Source organism: Talpa occidentalis, unplaced genomic scaffold (assembly GCF_014898055.3).
Source record: "Talpa occidentalis isolate TD23 unplaced genomic scaffold, MPIMG_talOcc4v2.1 talOcc4.7, whole genome shotgun sequence".
Classification (NCBI taxonomy): Eukaryota; Metazoa; Chordata; class Mammalia; order Eulipotyphla; family Talpidae; genus Talpa; species Talpa occidentalis.
In genome coordinates, this window is record NW_023605083.1 from 28,851,841 (window position 1) to 28,875,971 (window position 24,131).

Here is a 24,131-nt window from a genome sequence, read left to right on the forward strand (position 1 = left end):
CTTTCAGGGGCAGAATATGGGGGTGGTGCTTCACATTGGCTAGCTTCCTTAGCAGTTTGCCAAAACAAAGCCCAACGAAACAGTTACCCCCTTTCCGAAAAGTTGGCACTGGTTCAAGTTTCTCTTTTCCAAAATACTTTCTTTGGCCAGGCAACACTCCCCACGCTATAGCTGTTAGGCATTAGTGTGCTCGGAATTCATTAGAGAAGGTCAGTCCTGAATACCAAACAGATGCACTGGCCCTGAGTTTCCAGAACTGGTGTGTGCATATTGAAATGCATAACAATAGCCATCTTCTCTAGTTTGTGCTGTTCTAAGTTTCACCATATGCAGGCATATTTCAGAGTCTGGCCTTGAACTATCCTAATTTCCGCACCTGAAGTGAGGGACGAATTCTTTGAGGAAGAAAAGTCATGCAGGAGAATGTTTTAGCTTTAAGTGCACATACATGCTCCTTGTTTCCTGACAGAAACAGCACACTCTAAATCTAGTCAAGTTCATAGAGATGCCATGGGCACAAAAGAGCAAGGATTTTTTTTTTTAATAGCAAAACTTTTGTGATAAATAAATGAACAAAGAAATCAGACAAAAAGCCAATCAAAACTAAAACCTCTCCTACTCTGGATTACCTATGAATTTCATATAGAAAAGCCCTAGACAGTAAGAGAAAAATAATATTTGACCCATGCTTGTGTAGACTGGATAGTTCATTTGGGAAGCGTGGAAGAGGCCAGGTAATATTGAGTTATCTTGGTAGATAGTTTTGGACATTCTGCTTTAACATTACTACCCAAACTTGTACAAAGACTCTGAGTGGCAGAAAGAGGGACTAAATTTAGACCCTATTTAATGCCTTCAAGAGGATGATTCATTTCCCCCCCGCCCTGGTACAGCCTGGGGAATCTGAGTGTATGGCAGGTAGGGCAAGGATGCCCTGTAAATAGAGGGAAACCTCATTCATTCAGAGGCGTGAGGATGGCTGAGACATGCCATTTTCTTGGCCAACAAAGGTATGGCCAGGTACCTCACACACCGAATCTGGAACCAGGTTTCTCATCAGGAGAGAGTCCATCTAATTTTAGCTTTTTGCCAGCGTTAGCATGAATATGTTGGAAAATTATCCTGCTGCTCTCCTCCTCTGAGGGCCTGCTTTGCCCTCAGGCTTCACAGAAGCCACACCACATGGGTCATCTTAATGAGTCGGCTCCAAAGTATGTCATCATTTGGTAGCAGTGCATTTGGCGACCTGCCTAGCCTCCAAGTCACCTCATTGGAAGCCTGTGCATTGGGTCTTAGAGATCCTGTGTTACACAGATGACAGGCACCTGAGATGTGTTGGGGCTCTTGGGAGAAAAAAACAACAACACAGAAAACCACAGAAACAAAAAATGAAAATCAACCAAACAACAGCAACAAGTTCAAGTCGATCCCTTATCAGGGTGTTCAGCAAAGTGTGATGTCCCTTTCCCAGTTTAATTTTCCTCTGCTTCCAATTATGTTCTTGATCTCTCTTCTGCTCCTGACACTAAAATAAGTATTTTAGCTTCTACAGATAATTTAGATTAAAGCTGGACTATCATTCGTGTTAATCTAATCTGATTTGGAGGTGAAAAATATCTAAGTTATTTTGTGGTTTTTACAATGACTCCATTCTTTTCTTTGATTATAGTAAAGCACATTTGGAAAGTAACCTTACACATCCCATTCTAGCTTTTCTGGTCTTATTGCTAGTCTCTGGGATTGGGACAAAGTACAAGAAAAAAAACAGCGGAATGTACATCAAAAATCCATTGTTCGGTAATATTACCTCCCAGAAGTGAGGGCATTAATTCTGTCCTCTCTTCTGAGGTATAAGACAGATGTTAGTAACCCACCCCTAGGGACCCACTACAGAGCCACAGACACCCATCCCGATAAAGAAAGAGTATTTCCCCAAACATGAAATGGGCGCAGCAATTTTGCAGTTAAAAACAAGGAGTTAGATATGGAGCGCGTGCATTATGTTAGAAATGAGTCACTCTGAGAACATGTTTGCGAATGAGCAGCGCTTGGAAAGGCCCACACCGGGCACATCCACAGGTTGGCACTGGTAGACCTTGGGCAGGTGGCTATGAGATCCCATCAGCCTGAACACATGCTTCACAACCAATCCGGACACGGCACAGAAGAGGCAAGACACCGCAGGGCAGTGTAAACGATTTATACCTTTCTCAAATAGCATGGTACTTGGGCCTTCTAGGAAGTTCTGAACGGCCAGGAGGGGGAGTCACCCGATCCCCCTGGGGCCCACTACCATAACATGAAAATCAAATCATTCAGAGGATAGAATGACCTTGACCAGATGTCATGACAGATTTGCAGGCAGCCTTCTATACCCATTTGAGAAAGGACAAATACTCTTTAGCACTTTAGACAGAAAACTGGCTGATTTAGCTTAGAACAGTGACTGCCACTGCAGTCATTTCAGACCATCATGAAGGAGGGGAGTCGGGGAGGAAGGGTGTCACAGAGGCTGGGTCAGTTGCACATTAGAATTTAGGGTAGAAATTGATTCTTGCACAGGTAGAGCACCACAGAGGTAATTAGCAATGTGGGGAGTCTATTTGCATACTTCACTCACACAAAACACCTCTCTTCCATCGCCCAGGGGATTTCAGTTCTAAACTACAATCAGCCCTTCTTTTCAAATAACAATAAAAGTCCTCTTAGGCAGCCAGATGGCGGTGTTTGTTGCACTAGGCTGGGTTCATAGTACAACGTCAATAAATGGCCACTCGTAGAGGGACAGACAGAATCCCATTTATAAAAAAAAAACCCAGCTACTTCTCCCTCCTCTTGCCCCAAAATGCATGATCAAAACACTCGTGGGAGCTTCATCTCATTTGAAGGAAGAAAGGAAAACTAGAAAAGGCAACATAATGTAAGTGAAAAAGCAATTTCTTGGGGAATAAAACAGTACATTTCATCTCTAAGGAGAAAGATCACAGGTGGCCTTTTTAAGTGTTGTTTTGCCATGAGGGACATTTTGAAAGGAGGATCCCCAAAAGAGTTTCCTCCAGTCCCTGGGAAGCTTTGGTGAAGGCTGCACATTGTCAACCAAAGATATTACGACTTGGAGGTGGAGTTAAAATTCTTCCTCAGTGAGTTGGCCAAGTCTCATGCAATGAATATTTGTTCCAATTAGGTGTTCCAAAACGCCTTCTTGCTTCAGATAACTCATTGAGAAGGAAATGGTATTTGTTTAAAATTCATCATGGAAAAAAAAATGGCATACTGGTGTGTTCTCGCCAGAGTACACATGTTCTTCACAGGCCTGGAGGACTAACACTCTTCGGTGCTTTGTCCTGATTTTCCTGGTCTCAGTCCTGCCTGGGATTGGTGGGGGTGGGTGGAGGGATGCTGACGAGTCTCTGCTCCTGCTCTTAATAAGCTATAGTACCTGGTTATGTAACCTTAATCCATGTCCATAGCCAGGCCCAGATGGCTGGCCTGTCAGCAAAAAATGTCTGGAAATGTTAATTCATCAGTGTTGGAGGGATGATATTTCTAGAGCTAAACACCTCAGGAAAAATGAGAAAGAGTCGCTCCTGGGATTCAGCTTCTCCAGGCTGAAAGATATTTCTTTCCTGGTGCTTTCTTCCCAAATCATTTCCCAAAGCCTGGTATGTCCTGACATTTGGTCCAAATAAAATGCTGGAACAGACTCTAGGATACAACTATTTTGGAACTACACACAAGAGGAGTGTTTATTATAGAGACTCGGCATCTATTAGGACATGAGACATTGGGGCCTGCTGGCACTGCCTGCCCACACTGAATCACTTCATGATATAGATGTTATTTTTTGTTTTCTGGCATTTACAGCCAGTAACTCAGTTTATAACCTAGGGCATTTTCCATACTTCCAGGCAATGAATACTAGCTTCTTTTGAGCCTCAATAGCACATAATTTAAGACAGTGGGAAAAGGACCTGGAGAATAGTTTCCAGTGCAAGGAAAACACCATGCAGATGTTTGCCCTCACTCTTGAATTCTGATGGCGAAATTGAGAATTGTTTATTTGTTCTGAAGTCAAACCTAAGGATTTTATTTTTTAAAGGCTGGGGGCTAGGTTAAGGCTGGGGAATAGTGACATAACATATTCCTAATATTGAAATATTCAGCACATAGCCCTGAGATTTCTAATCCCCAGAGAATTTAGATCTTTATAAATGGTTCATTTCTTTATCAAATTTGGCACACCAGATGTCGATTCGTGTCACAGAAAGGACATAGCTGAAGAAACACCTGAGGACTACTTTGCTAAAATTATGTATTCACCTTCTATAATTGCTTTCCCCCCCTTCCAAGATAGCAAGCTAGGAATCAGTCCTCTATCTTGAGCCATTTATTGAGAACAAACAGATGAACTTGGAAAAGACATGACCCAATTGAAGTTAAATACCTGACTTTGGTGTATGAGAATCATAAACTTGCTTACGGTCTATCTGGTCCGCAAACACTTCCCCATAAATCATCCAATAGGGCATGTAGAAGATGTTCTTGGCCAGTTTCCAGGATGGCTCCTCATTGGGAAAGAGAATGGCTTGCCGGGCGACCCCAAAACTCATCAAAACCACCAGCATAATGATGACAAAGTACATCATGTCTATCATCTGAAGGGTGGACAAGGGGAGGGAGAAAAAGAAGAAAACTCGTAAGAGGGAGCATTCCTATAAATGGTGACATCGATGGACAAAGGAGGTTCACTAGGGAGACCAGCTGACGAGGAATATAGGGAGCTGTATCCAGACAAGAGGACACTTGGTCTATGAAACCCACAGAATCTTATCAGTAACTCAAAAATCATTAAATTTTCTATTGCTATCTGTGGGACCTAGGTAAGATATGTTGGAGGCATGTAACATAGAAGCTTGAGTCTCTCTATATATCTGGTAACTTTTCTCTGCTCCTGGGGGAGACAAATGCCCTCTTAGGGTCTCTGTTTTCTTAGTAAAATTGGAAATGGGGTAGTTGAATTATTTCAAGAACTATTGTGATATTGTGAAATTTCTGAAGTTCTAAAAGGCGATTGACAACTTGACAAGTTTAAGGAAATAATCATTTGTAAACAAAGCTAAGTCAGCAAATACCCGTCAAATACCATGTTATTCTTGTGGCCCCACCTCATTGCGTGGTATCCAACTACAAACCAGTCTCAGAGAATCACTCTACTTACTTCTCCTGCAGTGCACCCTATCAGTTGAGAGAGGGAGAGAAGGGGTTCTCTTAGGCATCAGACAGTCTAATAGACCATGCCTGTGCCCCCTGCTGAAACGCTGAATTTTCACCTTGATGCCTTCATCAAATTCTCTGGGCTTCATTCAAGTACAATGGCATCTGTTGTTCTTCTTTAGTCCTTTCTTTTTTGTTCTTTTCATAATACGTGCTCTTTGGGATCTGCTTTTCATAAGTCAAATTACTTTCCTTTTATCATCAAAATTAGAGGACATGTAGTAACTACTGTTTTGCCTAACTCATTACCTCTTTTGTTTAGAAACAGTTTCCACCCATTTTGGCCACAAAGATAAGTGTCTTTTCTGGCATGGTTTAATCATGGCACCTCACTCTCGGCCCACAGGGAAGGGAGGTAGACTGGTGACACAGACTGGCCAACCAGAATCCTCTCTTTGATGTTTTATAACTGAAGTTGGGAGAGAGAGTGTTTGAGAGTGAGTGCTTCTCTAGTGAAACAAAACAGATAGAGAAAGAGAAGGGGCTAGGGTAGGAGAGAAAGAGAGAGAGAGAGAATATGAATGAGAGAGAGAGAGAGTTCAGACAGTGATTGTAATATGCAATTGTGGATGTAATTGTAATGTGTAAAGTCTTTTCCATCGTGCCTTGCTGTAAGTCCTTTTGGGCTTAAGCTAGGTGAAGATTGGTGTCTATTCATTGCATCAAACCATCTAATACAAAAAAGAACCCTACCCTCGCCTGAAGATCAGACTTCCCGAAAGGATGCCCATTCAACAATAATGTCAGTGTTAGATTAGTTATAGAGCCTGTTATTGGAATTAAAACATTACTATCTTCCTGCATACCTCAGTGCACTGGGGGCTCAGTATATTTTAGGCCAGTTAATCGATTTTTAGGGTAACTATTAAATCCATCTCTCAAGTATTGTCTGATTTTGAAACTAAACAAAAGTTTCTCAATATTTGTTCACTGTCCTTATAAATACGTGCTAGTTAGTCAGCCATCCCTTTCACAACTTGGTGGCCTCCGAACTCTCTTAAAACGAGCAAACCAGCTGTGTTGAAACATTTTTTATAGGAAACATGTATCTGTTTTCATCCTTTCTTTTTTTGTAAAATTCTTTCACCACTTATTTACAAGAAGTTTTATTAATGGGAAAACACAAGTGGGTCCCTCATATTATGTTTATTTAGATTGATTGAAAGATGGGGGAGAGGAAAATATGTACTCATGAGATTTGGGAACTTGACCCAAGAAAACACAGCCAGTAAATACAGCAACCGTTGTAATTTAATTTCTCAGGACTGTTTTCACTCAGATTTGATTGTGATATCTATCCAAATGTTGAAAACAGTCAACAAGAGGAAACTTTTTTCCCCAAATACTCAGCCTCATATATTTCAAAGAAGTCTTAGCTTCCATACAAATATTGAAACCTAGTGGAGTGGAGAACTGAGGCTGGCTAACTCTGCTTTTATTTATTTATTTATTTATTTTAAGATTTATTTATTTATTCATACAAGCACTGGGCACAGCCAGAAGCGCGGGAGGGTGAGAGAATTCACCAGAGCCAGAGCGGGGAGCAGAGCAGGCAGAAGGACCGAAGTACACTGCTGAGGGGAGCAGCGGGCGGCAGGAGGGGTCTGTGCACCATGTGGGACCCTCCTCTGGTGGCCGGGGAGCAGCCGGGGATCGAACCGGTGCTGCAGAGGCTGCGGGCAGCTTCGCAACCCAGTGCTCAACCGCTGCGCCACCGGGGAGGCCCTAACTCTGCTTTTAAATCTAACTTCTTCAGTTGGTTCAATGTTAAGAGGGGTGAATTTGTCTCATTTATGTAAATGTAAATGTCCTTTGGTTGTGTTCTCTAGAGGAGAGTAAAAGCTGTAGTGGTTAACAACACGTGTGCTCAGGTGTTGAATTATCTAAATTTTCATCTTGACTCTGCTAGTAAAAACAGTAAGGTGGCCTTGTTTTTCTCATTTGTAAAATGGGGTTATCACAGCAATAATAATGCATCTTTTTTGGGTAAGGATTAAATGTGATAACATGATGTATTTAATGTGGTCATTTTTTAATTCAGTGTTACTAGAGTTAGAACAAAGCTGAGATGTGGGTTGGAGTTTGAATCTTGGCTTTGTTCCTTGCCCTGTCTCAGTTTATTTAGTTGTTAAATGAAGATAATAAAAACCTATTTCATGGGGTTGTAATGATGATGATATGTCTGATGTGGTATTTGCACATAGTAAATAATAACTTATTATTTTTGTTTTTATTTTGCAGTATTGAACTTAGTTTAGGCTGAGACTTAGAGAATTTCATTTGGAAGTACACCATGAAGGAAAGGGGTCAGGACCTGCAGATCAATTTGAATCACAATGGAGAGTATGCTTTCCATGCTGGGAGGAGGCATTTGGTGCACTTGTTTCTTATATAATGCTAAGACTCATAGAAGCGATTTCATAGTGGACTCCTGATCATTGTTGTGTCCGGGAAGCTCAGCAGCTCTGTCCCTAGACCACAGGGCAGAATGAATTACTTGGCTGTTCAGTACTGATTAGGGGCTCTGTAATGTTGAAGGCCTTTCAGAATAATCACATCTGGGCATTTTTCCTTAAGCTTGCAGCCTGCTAGTCTATCTTGCTCACTGATAAATTCTATAGCATATTTTACCTACTTTCTGGATCAGTGACTCAATTATTGAGCTAATTATCTTAAGAGCCCCATGAAAGAGAACAAAGCCCCCGAATATACTCATTTTCTACTTATTCTTGACTGATAAGTGAAGTCATTCATAAGTTAGAAGGTGGAGAAAATGTAGTACATCTCTCTTGCTCGCTCCATAAGTAAGTTTTCATTTGAGTCAAAACTGGGGATAATTATGCCATTATTAAAATGATAGACATGGATTTTAAAATAATCTCACTACTTTCGTGTGACTTCAGTTATTTCAGGTATTTAAATGTCACCCAATCTTTTTAAAGTAATACATTTGGATTTTTTTTTTCAGATTTTATTTACTGAAATAAAGTAACAATCAATTAGGAATAAAAAACAACCAATCAGATCATGTAGTTGTGTAATAAATACAGTAGTTCTCAACAGATGGTAATTCCCTTCCTGCCCCGCCCCCCAAGGGACATATTTGGAGACATTTGTGTTGTCATATTGTGTGTGCACATGCATGTGTGTGTGCATGTGTGCACACTGCACTACTGGCTTCTAGTGGGGGAGAAGCCAGTGATGCTGCTAAATATCTTATGAAGCACAGGACAGTTCCTCATAGTAAAGAATTATCTAATCCAAAATATCAGTAGCGTCAAGGTTGAGAAATTTTGGCCTAATTTTACAGCTGTTATAGTTCTTCACTTTCACTGGGTCCACTTGAGAATATGCTTATGAATCTCATGGAATTGTGTTCTCTCTGCCCAGAAAATTCATACGCCTACACATTTTTATATATAAATTCAGTGGAGGGTCCACAGATCTGCTCTCTCCTAAATCTTTTCCATAGACTCTAAGTTGAGAATCTGGTTTCAGACAGGAATTTTCACCATCATCTCAAATTCATTACTGAAGTAAAAAGAAGATGATATAACAGCCAGTGAAACAAAGCAAGATACATGTTTTTCTTTAGCCGGAAACCCCCAATAGGGTAAGTAACTTAAGCTTGTTGAATTCAAGCTTTTCCTCTCTAGACTGAGCATGGTGACATTATTCCTAAATAACACCGATCTCATAAATACCAACCTTTTATACAAAAGGGTTAGGCATAGAGCAGAATATGTTTGCATTAACAAACATAGTATGAGCATAATAACAGACATTTGATCAGCTACCTACTATTAGCCAGGCACTGTTGTCTAGTTCATGTGCTATCTCTAATCATTGCAACAACTTTATGAGATAGGCATTTATTATTACTACTTTAGAAATGAATAAAGTGAGTCTCAAAGAGGTTAAATAAATTACTCAAGGTCTTATAGCCCCTTCATTATTGATTCAAATTCTCCCTCCTTTGGCAGAGTTTATCAGTGCTTTTGCCTTGGTTATTTAACATTCATTTCAGTGGAATTTTTCATATACAGACACACACACAGAGGCACACACACACAATATTGATTTGCTGATTGAAAGGCCAACAGCAATGATGTATGTAGTAAAAGTTGAGTAGAAATGATAAAGGCCATCTACTGACCAATTATTTGTTTCAATAGCCCAGACAATGGAAATGCAGTAGAGGTTATTGGCAAAGAGGTTTTTGAGTAGAAGGGCATGTTTGGCTTTTCCATATATGTCCTATAAAGGTGTAGTAGGGGACACACTTAGAGAATCAGGATAACTAAAAGTACCCAGTTTCTGAGCATGAGGCTCTAATTCTTTCTCTGGTGAGTTTGGAGAAGGAGCTTGTTCACTTGTGCACACAGATGCTATCCTTCCAGGGCTCAGTCTCTGGAGACAGTCTGAAACTGGTGTCTGGTCAAGGAGAGTTGGAACAAGTCCATAGCCATATGTTGGGAGGCATATTAGTTTGCCACTTGGGATTCTTATTTTTTTTAAGAATAAGACAAGTGGGAGCATCATTCTAGAACCTAGTTTTTAACAGACAGCATTTTTTTGTTAATCATCTTCTGCAGTGTAACAAAACACATGATGTATTATAGAAATTAATGTTCAACACAAACTCAACCTAATGTTCAACACAAACTCAACCTAAATGTTCAACACAAGTTCAACCCGATTCAAATAAATGATGTTTTTCTTCCCTTTGCTTAGAGAAAGGCATTTTTCAGAACTTCATTTAAAAAAGAATCTGTTAAAAATTTGGAGTGGAGACCCACTTTTCCAAAATCCTGTCAAGAGTCAGCTTTCATGGGAAGCCTTCTCTACCTAATATTCTTTTCTTTGCTCCTGTTATACTTTATACATATCTCTATTACAGCCTGCTCACACTACACGAGACTGACTTCTCTCTTTCATCATCAATATTATGGAATGAGAATCTTTTTATACCCAACTCCTAGTCAAGCATATGGTACAAAATAGATGATGTTAATATATATGTATTTGTCAGTTAGTAGGGAATGGGGAGTGATAGTTAATTCTCTAGTTATGTATATAGATGTAGTCAAACTCCCAACCACTCAGAAGGAATTAAAAAATAAAGCACCCCAGGGCCATCTCAGTCAGACACTGATGGCAAACCCAAATGAATTATTTTCCACTCCACCTCTGAGAACTTATAACATGGAGTCAGAGGACTGGACTGTGCTTACCATTTTTCCAATCATCATTACATATGGGCCCAAATACTTGTTCACGCCGAAGATATCTAGTAGACGGATGTACCAATAAATGATGTTGACACAATAGATGACCCTCCCATCACTCCTGAAGGGCTGGTCTTGGAGACGAAGGATCATTCCCACGGAGAACAGTAGTATGGCAATGAGGTCAGTGACATTCCAGTACTCCTGCAGCCACACCTTCACTTTCTGTAGCAACTTCCCAGGCTCTGACATCAGAATCTAAAAGGCAGGAAAAAAGAGAGTGCAGTTGGGTCTGATTTGGGTCTCTATTTCCAGCCCAGTTAGAAAGCGCTTGGTTTATTAGTGGATATTGGTGTTTATTTTGTTTGCCTACATCTCCTGGAAGTGCAACTGAACTAAAGCTTAGGTTATCCAGATTCAAATATTCCAGAGGCAGATATAAGCAATCAATTTGTCTGTCTTACAATTCTGATACACACATTAAGGTTTTGCTATATAAAATGATTGATTCATGTTGTCTTGCCATCTCTAAAACCCCCCTTCACTCAATAAACAGTTGCCATATTGAGTTACTCAGTCCACTAACTTAGGAGGACTCCTCCACCACATCCCCTGCACCAAAATGTCCAATCACCTTAATTTCTAAATACAACCTAATGTAACCACTTCTCACCACCTCCATGCTGCCACTCTATTCCAAGCCCCATCACATCTCCCAGATGATTGTAGCAGCCTTCTAACTGGTATCCTTCCTGCCATGATTCCCACCAGACCCTGTCTTTTCTCTGACCAGCCCTCAGAATGATCTTTAAAAACCTAAGCCATTTGCACTGGGCCTGGTGCAGTCAGGTTCTAATTAAGGAAGAAGATAGAACATTCCTAGAAGAATGTAACAGGACAGAATCTGTTGACCTCAGGAGAGAGCTCTGGAGGGCACAACATTAGAGTTTAAATGTAAAGGGGGCATGGGTCAGGGGCAAGGAAGCCAGATCATCTGAAGACGGGTTCCTCTGACCCCTTTTAGGGGTTCTCTTTTCTGTGAGGGACAGAATATCTCCTTGGAAATGATGCTTTCTTTATTGAACTATATTATTTTTAGTACACATTTTACCTTCTGGTTCTGGCTGTAAATTCCTTAGAGTAGGAAAGCATGTTTCAATAATGAAATATTAATAACAAAAACAAATCAAACTAATAAAGCCCTAAGCCAGGATTCAGGTAGTGATAACACAATTGTGTGAGTAGGTAAAACTTCAACAAGTTCTAGCCTAGGAGGAGTTGTTCATTTTCTTTTTTGTTAAGATTTATTTATTTATTTATACCAGCACTGGGTACAGTCAGAAGCATGGGAGGGTGAGAGAATTCACCAGAGCCAGAGCGGGGAACAGAACAGGCAGACTGATGAAGTACGCTGCTGAGGGGAGCAGCGGGCGGCAGGAGAGGTTTGCACGCCATGTGGGACCATCGCCTGTTGGCCGGGGATGGAACCGGCGCTGCAGAGGCTGCTGGCAGCTTTGCAACCCAGCGCTCAACCGCTGCGCCACCAGGGAGGCCCAGGAGTTGTTCATTTTCTAACATTACTTATATCTCAATGTTAAAAAGAGAGACTTTAGAGATATATGAACAGCAACAAAAATGAAAGAAAATTATAATTGAATATGCAAACCTGACTGCTTCCATTACAAAGATGGAAAGATTTAAACTTCTTCTAGTGGAATCACCTCATGTCCCACCATGACCTCCCCATTCCCTACCCTGCAGTGCCTGTGCTGAAGTGTAACAAGCCCACTCTATGTGCAGGACATTTGCACTCGCTCCTCATTGTGGGCATTTTCTTCTCTCAAGTTTATATGACTGGTTTTCCTTCTCCTTTGATGTCTCTGCTGAAATTTCCCCTTCAAGGATGGTCTCCCTTGACCATCCACCTGCAGTCACTTTCTCATGCATGCCCTTACTTTATTTTTTTGAAGATTTTATCACTATTTGAAATTCTCTTCTGCAGGCATGTGTGTGCATCATCTATCACCTTTCCATGCATGCCTCTATTTTTCTGTCCATCTGTCTGACTGTCTATCACCTATCATCTCTCTCTACTTGATTGTAAACTGAGGGCAGACCCTTTGTTTCCCAGGACCTGACACTCATAGACAGTGTTTGTTGACTGACTGCTTGTTGCATGGGCACTTCACAGCGGTTGTCTTGTCCGTGTGTATCTTAGCTGCTGGGTGGGACTCTGACTTACCTTAAACCTAGAGGGGGTCTTTTTGCCATCACACCTGTGAAATCTACAGCTGAGTGGTGGGCATTGACACCATTCTGCACTGCAGCCTGCCCCAGGATGTGGGAGTCTGGGAGGCTGACCTGGTGTGGTGCAGTGGCGGGGCTGCCTTCTTGAACCTCTGTGCTTGCTCCTGAGACGTCCACCTCCTCCAGCCATAGACCACCCCTTTCCCATCTCAGACCTCTCAAGCGGAGGAGAGAAAAGGCTGGGGACAACTCTAACCTGCGAATATTTATTTGCATCTTCATGCCCCGTTTTGTGGTTTACCCTGTCCTGAGATCTACGGAAGGGGGTTGTTTGTGAGTGAGGACTGGGGCTTGGAAGGCTGTGCAGGAGGCCAGGATCACCAGGGAGCTTCCTTCTTCATCCTCTGTAGTCAGTGTAGTGGATCCTCTGTTTAGGGATCCTCACTTCTAAATCCTAGCTGTGGGTTTCTCAAACTTCAACATGCACCAGAATTACCTGGAGGCTGGTCAAAGTACAGAGTGCTGACCTCACCTCTAGAGTTTCTGCTTGCAGAAAAGCAGCTCAAGGCGTGCAGCTCAATGGTTTTCATTGCTAACAAGTTCCCAGGTTGTGTGGGTGAGGCTGAGAAAGACTGTCCTGTCCTCCCATCAGGGATTCCTGCAGCGGCTGGTGTCCCACTATTCCGTCCTCACCGCCCAGGTCTGAATGGCAAAAATATGTCTGAATGTGGCTGGGGGTGGCACAGGGAATGCCTAGCCCTTTGCCCAGACTTCCCTAAAGCTGGTTAATGCAGAGGTTTCATTTTTAAATAGAGGCATACCTCATCCCAGTGCACTTTGCAAGTACTACATTTTTTTTTTTCTATTAGCAGCTGGAGAAGAGAAAGGGAGCAGGGTGGGGCCTCAGCTTTTCACCCCCACTTCACCCAAGCCTCTTGGCTATCATGTCTCTTTTTATATTGAGCTTCATAAAAATATCTTCACTGTAGGCACCCCTCAGAGATATTGCAGGTTTGGTTCCAGACCACCACAATAAAATATCACCATAAAGTGAGTCACAGGAATTTTCTGGTTTGCAAGTGCACATAAAAGTGATGTTTACACTATACTGTAGTCTATTACGTAAGCCTATGTCCAAAAAAAAAAAAAAACCACAAAAAACAATGTACATGACTTAATTAAAAAATACCCTATCGCTAAAAAATGCCAACTACCACCTGAGCCTTCCACTAGCTCAGACAGCTCTGAGGATCCTGGGGCTGAGGAGACCTGCAGACTGAATCCCATGGCTGGGGTGGAAAGAGCAAGTGAGCCTGGGAGGAATCAGTTAGGTTTACGACTTGGTTGTCCTTTCCAGCTGTGGGAGGCAGAAAGTTTGCTGAATCCCTGAATCTTAGCTCCCAAATCTGGGAAGTGAGGATGTTACAACAGCCGCCCATTTGCCTCACAGTTCAGGGGAGGAGAAACCAAATGAGATAACATCTACCAAAGCACAATTGTAAGCAGTTCCATGCTATTAAGGGATTACAGTGGCTGGTTTTGGTGACTGTATGCAGAAGTATGTGGTGCTGGGAATGGGAGGCAACATCTGAAACCACAAAGCCCTCCTGTGTGTCCCTCGGGTGGCAAGGAAGTGCATAAGCTTTTCCACATTTCCCAGATCTTGCATCTGAAGTCTTGGGGGCCTGAGTCTGCCTTTGAGACAACATGAAGATAGACTGTGGGGTCCTCACCCCCTGCTGGTTGAACATCTCTTTAATGGGACATGGAGTGGGGGTAAAGGTGCTCCCTCACTGGGCCGAAGAAGAAAATGTCAGACACTGAGTGGTCAGTGCCGGCCTCCCCACAGCTCCCACAGAAGCAAGGGCTCTGGGGTTGAACCCCCGCTGACCCCAGCCTCCAAAGCCCTGCCCTCTCTGCTATTATATGCCGCCTCAGGAGAAATGGATATCCAGGCCTTGAGGTTCCTGGCAGCCTGCCTATTTGGCAGTCTTTTCCAGAACAGTCCGTGGAGTACAGACTGCTCCCTGTCTTCTTCCAGTCTAGTCCCTGGAGAGAGTCCAATCTCCCTGCTCAAGTCTTTCCTTTTCTGCTTATCATGGGGAAGGAATATGCATCTGGGCGTTAAATACAAGAGGGCGGGCTGGCACTTCACAGTCACAGGGCCTTTCGTGGCACCAGGCTCTGTTCTCAGAGAGCTACACAAAGACCAAAGCAAATTTATGGCTGCTTTTCAGTTTACAAATGGGAAATACACAATAGTGGGGAGGAAGTAGAAGGCGTTATGAATGGGAAGACCCATGTGTGGACAACTAGCTGAAATGAGGCAAGATAAGGTATTCATTAAAAAAAAATCCAGTCCCTTATAAAATGAGACCAGTGTAGCCACACCCCAACTCTCAGTATGAGGGCATGCTGGTTAGAATTTAAACATCCCCAAAGCAGTTTAAAAGTACATAAGGGGGCCTCCCCTGGTGGTGCAGCCGTTGAATACTGGGCTGAGAAGCTGCCCGCAGCCTCAGCAGCGCTGGTTCGATCCCTGGCAACCGGTGAGGGTCCCACATGGTGCGACAGACCTCTCCTGCCATTCCCGCTGCTCCCCTCAGCAGTATACTTCATCAGTCAGCCTGTTCTGTTCCCTGCTCTGGCTCTGGTGAATTCTCTCACCCTTCCGTGCTTCTGACTGTACCCAGTGCTTGTATAAATAAATAAATAAATAAATCTTTAAAAAAATAAAAGTACATAAGGGCTCTGAATATAATATGTATTATATATAATATATACATATACTAAGGATATAGAGATTCTAGCAGGGCTGCATCCAATAGATAATGCATCTTTGTCTCTGGAGGAGAACATTCTAGAGCTGAAACCCAAACGTTAAGGGCCTTTTAACTTGTCTTAGTAATGAAAGCCAGCGTGAATTTATGGATTGGTATGAATCCTTTTCTCTGTGCAGCCCAATATATTTTCTACTCACAGGGAACAGTTCAGGGAATAGGATTGTTCCAGAGCTCTCGAGGGTGCCATGGACTTGAAAGGCAGCAATTCTTACAGAAAAGGCCTGTTCTGCTGCCTCCAGTTCCAGGGGAAATGTGGAGGGATTGTCAGACTTCACAGACCTGCCCTCTCCAGGGCTTCTGGCTGGGATGGGACTCGCGGCTTGTGCTGGGCGGGGCTGCAGAGCCCCCTGGTGGACTGTTGTTTCCTCACATGCATTTAGTGACTGAATCTGAGGGCCCCTGAGGTTAGTTTTGCCTTGAAATAAGTCAGCTGGGGGTGGCGTTATGATGGTTCCTTTTAGGTAATGGGGGCGGGAGGAGATGAGAGGGACCCCATTCCTCGAGTTGAAGGACGAGAAGAGAAATAGATTTATTTCATCTCGGTGATACTTGGGGCTAAAGGAGAGGCTGGCGCCCAGAAGTGTGTGTAAATATTGAGAGGGAATAGACCAGAGAATAAATAAATGATTCAAAGTATAGTCCCTCCTAGTGTGGCTGAAATGCATCTGGAGTATTGCTGGGCAGTGTCCAAAGACACCCCGAGAAAGGGCTTGTTATGGGAGTTAAGAGGAGGAAAAATTGAATTCTTGAAAAATTGGATACATGTAAAAAGTCATGTTTATAGGGACAAGTAAAGAGATGTATAAATAGTACAAAGAGGATTGAGGGCTTTCTTGGGGTAGGAACTATGTTTGCAGAAAACAGACTAAATCCTAAAGCACTCGGGAATGCCAGCCCTCTAACGACACCCAGGAAGCCTGCCTAGCTTGGTCAAAGAAGGAAAGAAGCAGCCTCAATGTCAAGTGCATTGTGTCTCTGGCAGCATTAGAGGAAACATGAAGTTTCTGGGATCCCAAGCATCCCCACCTCCCTCCATTTGTATATGTAACCAGCCACTGTCTTTCTCCTATATTTTCCTTTACAGAAACCTCTCTTTTCCTTTCTGGTTACCTCTCTCATCTTTTCAATTCCCAGGGTGAAAATGTAGGAAATGACGATCCATTCCTGGGTGGAAGGCCAGCGCTCCATCTTCACCAACACGATGTAGTTGAAGAGCATCAGGTATCCAATGTATGCCAGCTGTCAGGAAACACAATACAGAGCTCTGGTTGCAAGGCTGGAGCCCTGCCCTTGGGCAAGGCCACTGTACCCACAGCACAGCACAAGGTCAGCGCAAGGACTCGGAATTCTAGTGAACTTAAAAGCTCTAAACGATCAAATGAATAAAAAAGAAAAAGACAGCAATCTTTGAAATAATTTAATATGCAATCTTCTTTTGATGCTTAAATGTATTTCTAGGATACAGTACTTTGCTTGGGCCTGTGTCACGATGCATCATTTTGTTTTGCAAGTACCTAGTTTCTCGTGTCTTCTGGCTAAAAAAGGGAACCTCTCCTTTAAGAGCCTGCTCTTGTTCATGCAGGAGCCTCAGGTTCTTGAACTAGGACAGCAGTAGGATCTTTGCCTGGTGAATGCCAGGCTGCTTCAATAGCCAAGAGAAAGGAGACACATGCTATAACTGTAAATTGTTCAAACCAACATAAAAATAGTCCAGACTTTATTCTGGAAGCTCCACTTTCATTCTCTTCTGAGTTAATGTCTTCTTTTTTCTCCTACCTTAATGTGTTTAACTGGGCAGTACCTTGGACCCATTTTACCTATTTTCCATTGCACCACCTTCCACCCCTAACTTAGGCTATTCCTTTCTGATTTCTGCTTCTTTGAAACAAGAGAAGACAAAGCCATTTATAGAAAGGAATGAGTGTCTGCAGTTGATGTGACTTGGAGTGAGGTTTAATCCTCATGAGGATCTAGCACCATCGTTTGAACCCCAATATGACTGACTGAGTGTCCCAGGATAATTCCTCAAGTTTCAGGTTGGGTGACTGTCATTAGAGGACCCAGTTATATCAGATGAGTGGGGTCCAGGAGGGCTGGTGAGCTTCTTGCATAAGGGACTGAGAAACCTCTGGAAAAAAAGATTTACCCTGAAGAAAATGGCATAAGAGCTAAATCCTCTCTGGGCAATGATTCAGGTTGAATAAGGTACTTGCGGGCTTTAGGGGCCTCAGAAGCAGTAAGTAGGAACCAAAAGTGAGTTTATTCCAATATTCTGCACTTTGCAGAGGCTCAGAGCAGAGAAGGACACAGTGTGGGTGAAAGGATTAAAGCCTTGAGGGCTTTGGAGGTACAATGACTTCGGAGCCCTGGGGGCAGCTTACACCGTGGAGCAAGCTGCAGTCTGGCTGGGAGTGCGCAGGGGACCCAGCAGCCCTATAGCACTAGAAAAAAAATGCTATTTTCTCTACTTACAGTCACCCCCTCTCTTTTTCTTGTTAGTAAATGAATAAGTAGATACTTAATATGAATCAAAGATATTATTATTGAGGCATTTACAGAGCCAGTCTCTTCAAGGGTGAACATACTTAGGGGCTCCCTGGTATCAAGTGTGGACGCATGAGAGTAGGTAGATGCTGGAGACCTGGCAGGGGCTCGTTCTCCACCTGAGAGATTTGTGTGTGTGTGTGTGTGTCTCCCCTGATACAGAGTGGCTGTCTAATGAATCTACCATATGGTGCCTAATTTTATTATTTACCTTCTTTTTTAAGAAACATCTATTCCTCTTTTCTCCTCTTACCCTAGGTCTTGCATCCTTTTGATCCCCTCTTAAGTATTCCTACCTATTCTCCCTGTTTCTTTTAAAAATTGTTCTCATTACTGTTTATACTTCTTTCACTATCATTATTTTTAGCTCCTACTTCTTCTGTAAATCGCAGTTGACTCTAAAGTGACCTTTTCTTTCCATAATCAAGCTGCAATATAATATTTAGGGGCTACTCTCAAAATTCGGATTTCCAAAACTAAGACTAACTATGTTTAAATGGTGCAGCGGAGAATGACTGCTGTCTGGGGAGCAGCCTGTCTGGGAGCTGGCTACCATGGGGGGACTTGGGTTACCTTAACATGATGTGCTTGTGTGTGAGTGCATGAATGTGCACATATCCACACACGTAGATATTCTGTAAGCTTTAACAAGCTGTGAACAGAAGGATGACCTTTTGATTCTTACTTCAATCAGTGGGGATCCTATGGAAATTTGTATTTTATTTGCTTACATATTCTTTTTATAAAATTTCCATCAACCAAGATGCCTGGTCCCTGCACTATGAAATGCAAGCACCAAAGCCTGTAGCAGTTCCCTGTGGATTGCTGGTGGGGCTTCACGAGCCCCTGGAGAGCAGAGGGGGTGGGTATCAGCAGAGGAAGTAGTCTGTCGCCACTGAGTGGGCTCCGTGCCTCACGTTGGCATGATCTCCAGCTGGGCACTTGAAATGGGCTCTCATCACACAGCGGATCTGGGAGCCAGTTGGATGTCTGCCCACCTTCTTCATGGAACAGAAGGGGACCCAAGCTACTCCTTGGGGAAACTTGCTAAGATATGGAAGCGAGGTATGTGGTGACGAGGTGTGTCCTGCCTTTCAGAACCTTTGAAAGTCAGAGTGGGAAATACACTTACAGAGATCAACCTAAAGCAAGTGTGACCTTCAACGTAAAGCTGAATTTTGTTGTTAGGTATCTCTGAGGATTTTGAAGATCAGCATACCTCATCTCCATTCACTTCCTGGAGGCCTGGGCTCTGTGGATAACTGTGGATAACACATAACTGTGGATTGCTGAAAAGGCACATTATGTCAACACAGCAGAACAGGGTTGGGGCCTCCACTCTGATGGGTTTGTGAGGGTGATGCTGGCAGCCACGTTGAATGGAGCTGGGTACATGGGCCTCACGCCCCCAAATGGCGGCTTCACAGCTTGGCATCCACAAATGATACCAGCAAAGCATTGTGTCCAGGCTTCCCTGACCATAAGCCTCACCGGGGTAAACACAGTGCCTCTCAGACACCTCCCTGGAGATTTCATTTAGTGGGTTTGTGGGGGGCAGAAATTTGCATTTGCAAACAAAAACAAATTTGCAAACAAAAATCCACATCATCATGGAAGTTTGGGAAATAATGGGACAAAAACAGGCCTCTCTATCTGAGGCAGTGGTTCTCAACCTCGCTGCTCCTTGCAGCCTGGGAGATTTGAGATAGCCCTATGCCCCAGGCCAGTGATGGCAGCATCCTGGGGCTAGAACTCAGGTAGCCATGTTTTTTAAAAACATATGTGGCTGAGCTCCACCAATGAGGGCAATTATGATTTAAAAACATCCTTGCCTAACAAATTGCCTCAGCTGAATAAATGGACATTAGAGGAACTGAGGAAATAAAATGAATACTGAGCACAGATAAGAAAAAAAGAGAAACGTACCTTGCAAAGGGAAGTGAGTAGTCTGCTCTTAAGAGATAAATAATTCTTTTTAGGTCATTCTTGGTATTCTTTAACCATGTTTTAATGAACAACAAACTTTTTTCTCTAAATGGTCCAATAGTAAATCCTTAAGGTCTTGGAGGCCAGATGGTCTTTACTGCAACTGCCCAGCTTTGTGATTATAGCACAAAAGCACCAGGTTATAGGGAAACCAGTGACTCTGGCTGTGCTCCATTAAAACTTTACAGGCACTGACATGTGAATTTCATATAACATTTATGTGCCACAAAGGATTCCCCTTTTGATTTTATTTAAATATTTAAATAATATCAGAACCATTCTTTGCTCATAGGCTACAATAATAGGCACTGGGGCAGATGGGCCCTGTGGGCTGTCATTTGCCAAACCCTGTTCTGGTGGAGACAATCGGGGCAGTCTAGTAGTAGAGAAAGGAGAGAATTGGGTGTGGCAGTCGGGGCATGGCAGCCGGCTTAGCGGCAGCCCTGGCCTCTGTCCTCTAGCTGCCAGTGGCACTCCCCACCCTCAAGTGACAACCAAAATGTCTCCAGACATTGCCAAATGTCCCTTTGTGAGTAAACTGCCACCAATGGAAAGCCGTTGCTTTAAAACATGGTCTGAAAGAGGCTGGGAAATTATCAAAATACAATGTTAGATTTTTTTTTTTTAGTAACATAAAAGTTCAAACTATTAACATAAAAAAATTCTCCCACAAGAAAAATAAGGTGTGTAAAAATAATTTCTATTTGTATACTTTATATGGATATATATTATTTTTGCCTCAAGAAAACTAATTAGCAAATGCAGAAACTAAATGCAGAAATATTATCTAGATGCAACTGTTGTGAGGTTAGAGAGAGTATGTATAGAACACCGAGAGTGCCTCAGAGTTGGCGCTCATTAAGGTCATTATTGCTGAGTGGATGGATGAATGAAACACTGGGTATTGCTGCGCATGTGATGAGTCTAGAATAATATTGGCCACAGCTGGTCTGTGCTTATGTGTTCTGGGCACTGTTCTAAGTGCTTTACATAGTTTACCATACTTAATCTCTATTAAACCCTACAAAGTAGGTACTATTCTTATCCGCTCTGAAGGAAACTGGGGTCAGCATGTTAAAGTAACTTGTGCATGGTGGCATAATAATACTAGGACACAGACAGGGTTTCTACTAGGGCATTTGAGTCCAAAACCCATGCTTGTCATCACTAATTAGTTTTATTGAGGCAAAAATAATATATATCTGTATAAAGTATATAAATAGAAATGATTTTTACACACCTTATTTTTCCTGTGGGAGAATTTTTTTATGTTAATAGTTTGAACTTTTATGTTACTAAAAAGAAAAAAATCTAACATTTGTATTTTGATAATTTCCCAGCCTCTTTCAGACCATGTTTTAAAGCAATGGCCTTCCATTGGTGGCAGTTTATTCACAAGGGGACATTTGGAAATGTCTGGAGACATTTTGGTTGTCACTTGAGGGTGGGGAGTGCCACTGGCAGCTAGAGGACAGAGGCCAGGGCTGCCGCTAAGCCGGCTGCCATGCCCCGACATCTTCCCTCCACAGAGTTACTCTGGGCCAAAGCCAGTAGTGCTGAGGCCAGAAAGGCGTTGAAAGAAAGTCAGCACTGAGCGCTAGCATGCGAGACAATAAAAAGTGCCTCATCTGGTCATTTGAGTCATCTGGATCTCAGACTGGGGTTATCCCATTGCTGATTCAAGTGTGTTTTGTGTGTGGGCAACGCTGCAAATTCAGACACCCTGTTAGTCATGTGGCCCAGCTCCACGTGGCTGCGGAGAGGCGGGGATGACCTGGACCAGAGGGCACCTTAAAATAGCATTGAAAAGTAGAAAGCCAACAGTTGGGTCCTTCCTACTGTATCAGGAGGCTATTTCAGGGACAGCCTATCATCTTGTGGGCTGACAATGTTTGCAAATGTGCTTACTGAATGTTTGCTGTGATTGTAGTCGCCTGGAGTCGTTTTTTGCTGCTTGGGTTTTGTAAGTTATTTAATTGTGTTAGAACAAGAAAAGGTGTTTGATGACACTAGCAGACTGGGAATAGTGACAAAGTGATGCTAGCCATCTTCAGTGGTGTCGCTTTCTAACACCGCTCAGCCCTTACCTGCCAAATGTGCCCCCAAACTCAGGACTGGCGTCTAAAACGAGCACCTCTGATCTAACATTCATCCTTCCAGAACATAGAAGTGTTTTGTAAAGGGACATCTATTTTCCTGCTAGACTAGACTCATACTCATCTCACCTCTATTTCTGTGGGTTCTCACTTTTACCATTTCCTTTATTTTCCGTGAGGAGGAAAAATGCAGCTGTGGCAGCTGCTGCCTCACACACTCCACGAATCTTGCAAAGCTCCGGGAAAAAGCAAGGTCACGGAGCTCTCATTCCTGCCCGTGTGGCACTCCTGGTGTCACTCACAGAGGAAAGCACACGGGTGCATGACAAACAGACCTGGGCTCTTTGGGCCAGTCGCCCATGAGGAAGGAGAAAAGGAAAGATGCTTACCGTGTAGAACCAGAACTTCACGATGGGAGCGTTGTAGAATTCATAGATTTTTCGGCCCAGGGGGATTAACCGGTGCCTACTCTGAACTTCCTCTTCGTCCTTCTTCCTGGAGGATTCCCCACTGTTGCGCCCCAACATTGCCTACAGCAGAAGACAATTGACATCATCACGAAGGGTGCTCCAAAGCCTGTCCTTCACGGTGCTACTTTACAGATGAAGAAAGCCTGACCGCAGAATCTCAGAGTTTTGCCCAAGGCCCCTGATATTTAGAGGTTGAGTCTTTCCTAAGTGAGCATTTGCATTATACTTAGAAGAGAAGAGTTTTTGCCTGGCATGCAAGGCCTTAGGGATATTCTTGACCATTCTCCCTTCTGTTGGCCTGGCCCTCGGGATAATGGGCAGTACCTGGAGTTCTGAGAGGAAGAATGTTGTAGCTTGGGAAAACCAGGAATCTGTTTTTCCTCCTATCCTTCTTTCCTCATCTATATTGTGCGACAGGCAGTTCTGAGTTCAAATTCTGTCCCCACTCATGCTAATGACCTTTAAGTCAAAGATAAATGAGCCAGTAATACCTAATTTTTTTAAAGGTTATGAGTGTTGGGGAGGTTAAGTGATTGGACATGCCTGGAGCTTAGCTAGATTAAGAACACCTCCCCTAGCCTTAGACATATCTGGTTTCTGGATATTAAACCCTGAATTACTGCTGGTGTTTGCTGCATGGGGACCCCTGGGTATATTCCCTCCCTCTATATGGGAGACTTCCCCAGGGGGGACTTGGGGATTCAGGCCTGACTTGGAGAGGCCCTGATCTCCAGACTGTTGGTGATTGCTTTAAGAATGCAATTATTCCAGTAGCAGCAACAATAATCATTGAATGCTGAAAAAACAGGTAGAATTTGAAAAAATTCAGACACACGCCTGCCTGTGTGGCAAAGGAGAGGATGCCCCAAAGATAGTGAAGATCCTCATGGTGAAGAGTTCTGGACTGTGGGTCACTTGGAATGGGGATTGAGCAATAACACAGACACTTGGAATAGTGGCACCTGAGGTGAGTCTTTTAAACTCTGTGGGAGTTGGCTTTTTAAACTGTGAAATGGGGGTAATAAAACCCCTACGATACAGTGGTCTACAGATCAATTGGCACCTGGCGCTTAATAAGTGCTCAATAAATATTAGCTAGTTTTTAAAGTGAACTGAGACTTTCTCAGATATTCTTTTTTTTTTTTATTTTTTTTTTAATAGAGGCATGCTTTATTTATTTGTTTGCTGGTTTGTTTGTTTGTTTTGTTTATACATGCACTGGGTACAGTCAGAAGCGCGGGATGGTGAGAGAATTCACCAGAGCCAGAGCGGGGAGCAGAGCAGGCAGAAGGACCGAAGTACACTGCTGAGGGGAGCAGCGGGCGGCAGGAGAGGTCTGCACGCCATGTGGGACCCTCCTCCGGTGGCCGGGGAGCAGCCGGGGATTGAACCGGCGCCGCAGAGGCCGCGCGCAGCCTCGCAACCCAGCGCTCAACCGCTGTG

General features: G+C 43.1%; 1 protein-coding gene across 11 annotated transcripts in view; it reads right to left on the reverse strand.

Moving 5' to 3' along the window:
• TRPM3 (transient receptor potential cation channel subfamily M member 3) overlaps positions 1–24,131 on the reverse strand; it is a 512,968-nt gene that overhangs the window by 52,278 nt on the left and 436,559 nt on the right. For all 11 annotated transcript variants that reach the window (XM_054689399.1, XM_054689395.1, XM_054689398.1 and 8 more), the window contains 4 exons: positions 22,608–22,748; positions 16,703–16,831; positions 10,509–10,760; positions 4,481–4,655 (listed from right to left, as the gene is read on the reverse strand). In XM_054689399.1, the coding sequence (XP_054545374.1) occupies positions 4,481–4,655; positions 10,509–10,760; positions 16,703–16,831; positions 22,608–22,748 (697 nt within the window). The remainder of the gene's footprint in view (positions 1–4,480; positions 4,656–10,508; positions 10,761–16,702; positions 16,832–22,607; positions 22,749–24,131) is intronic.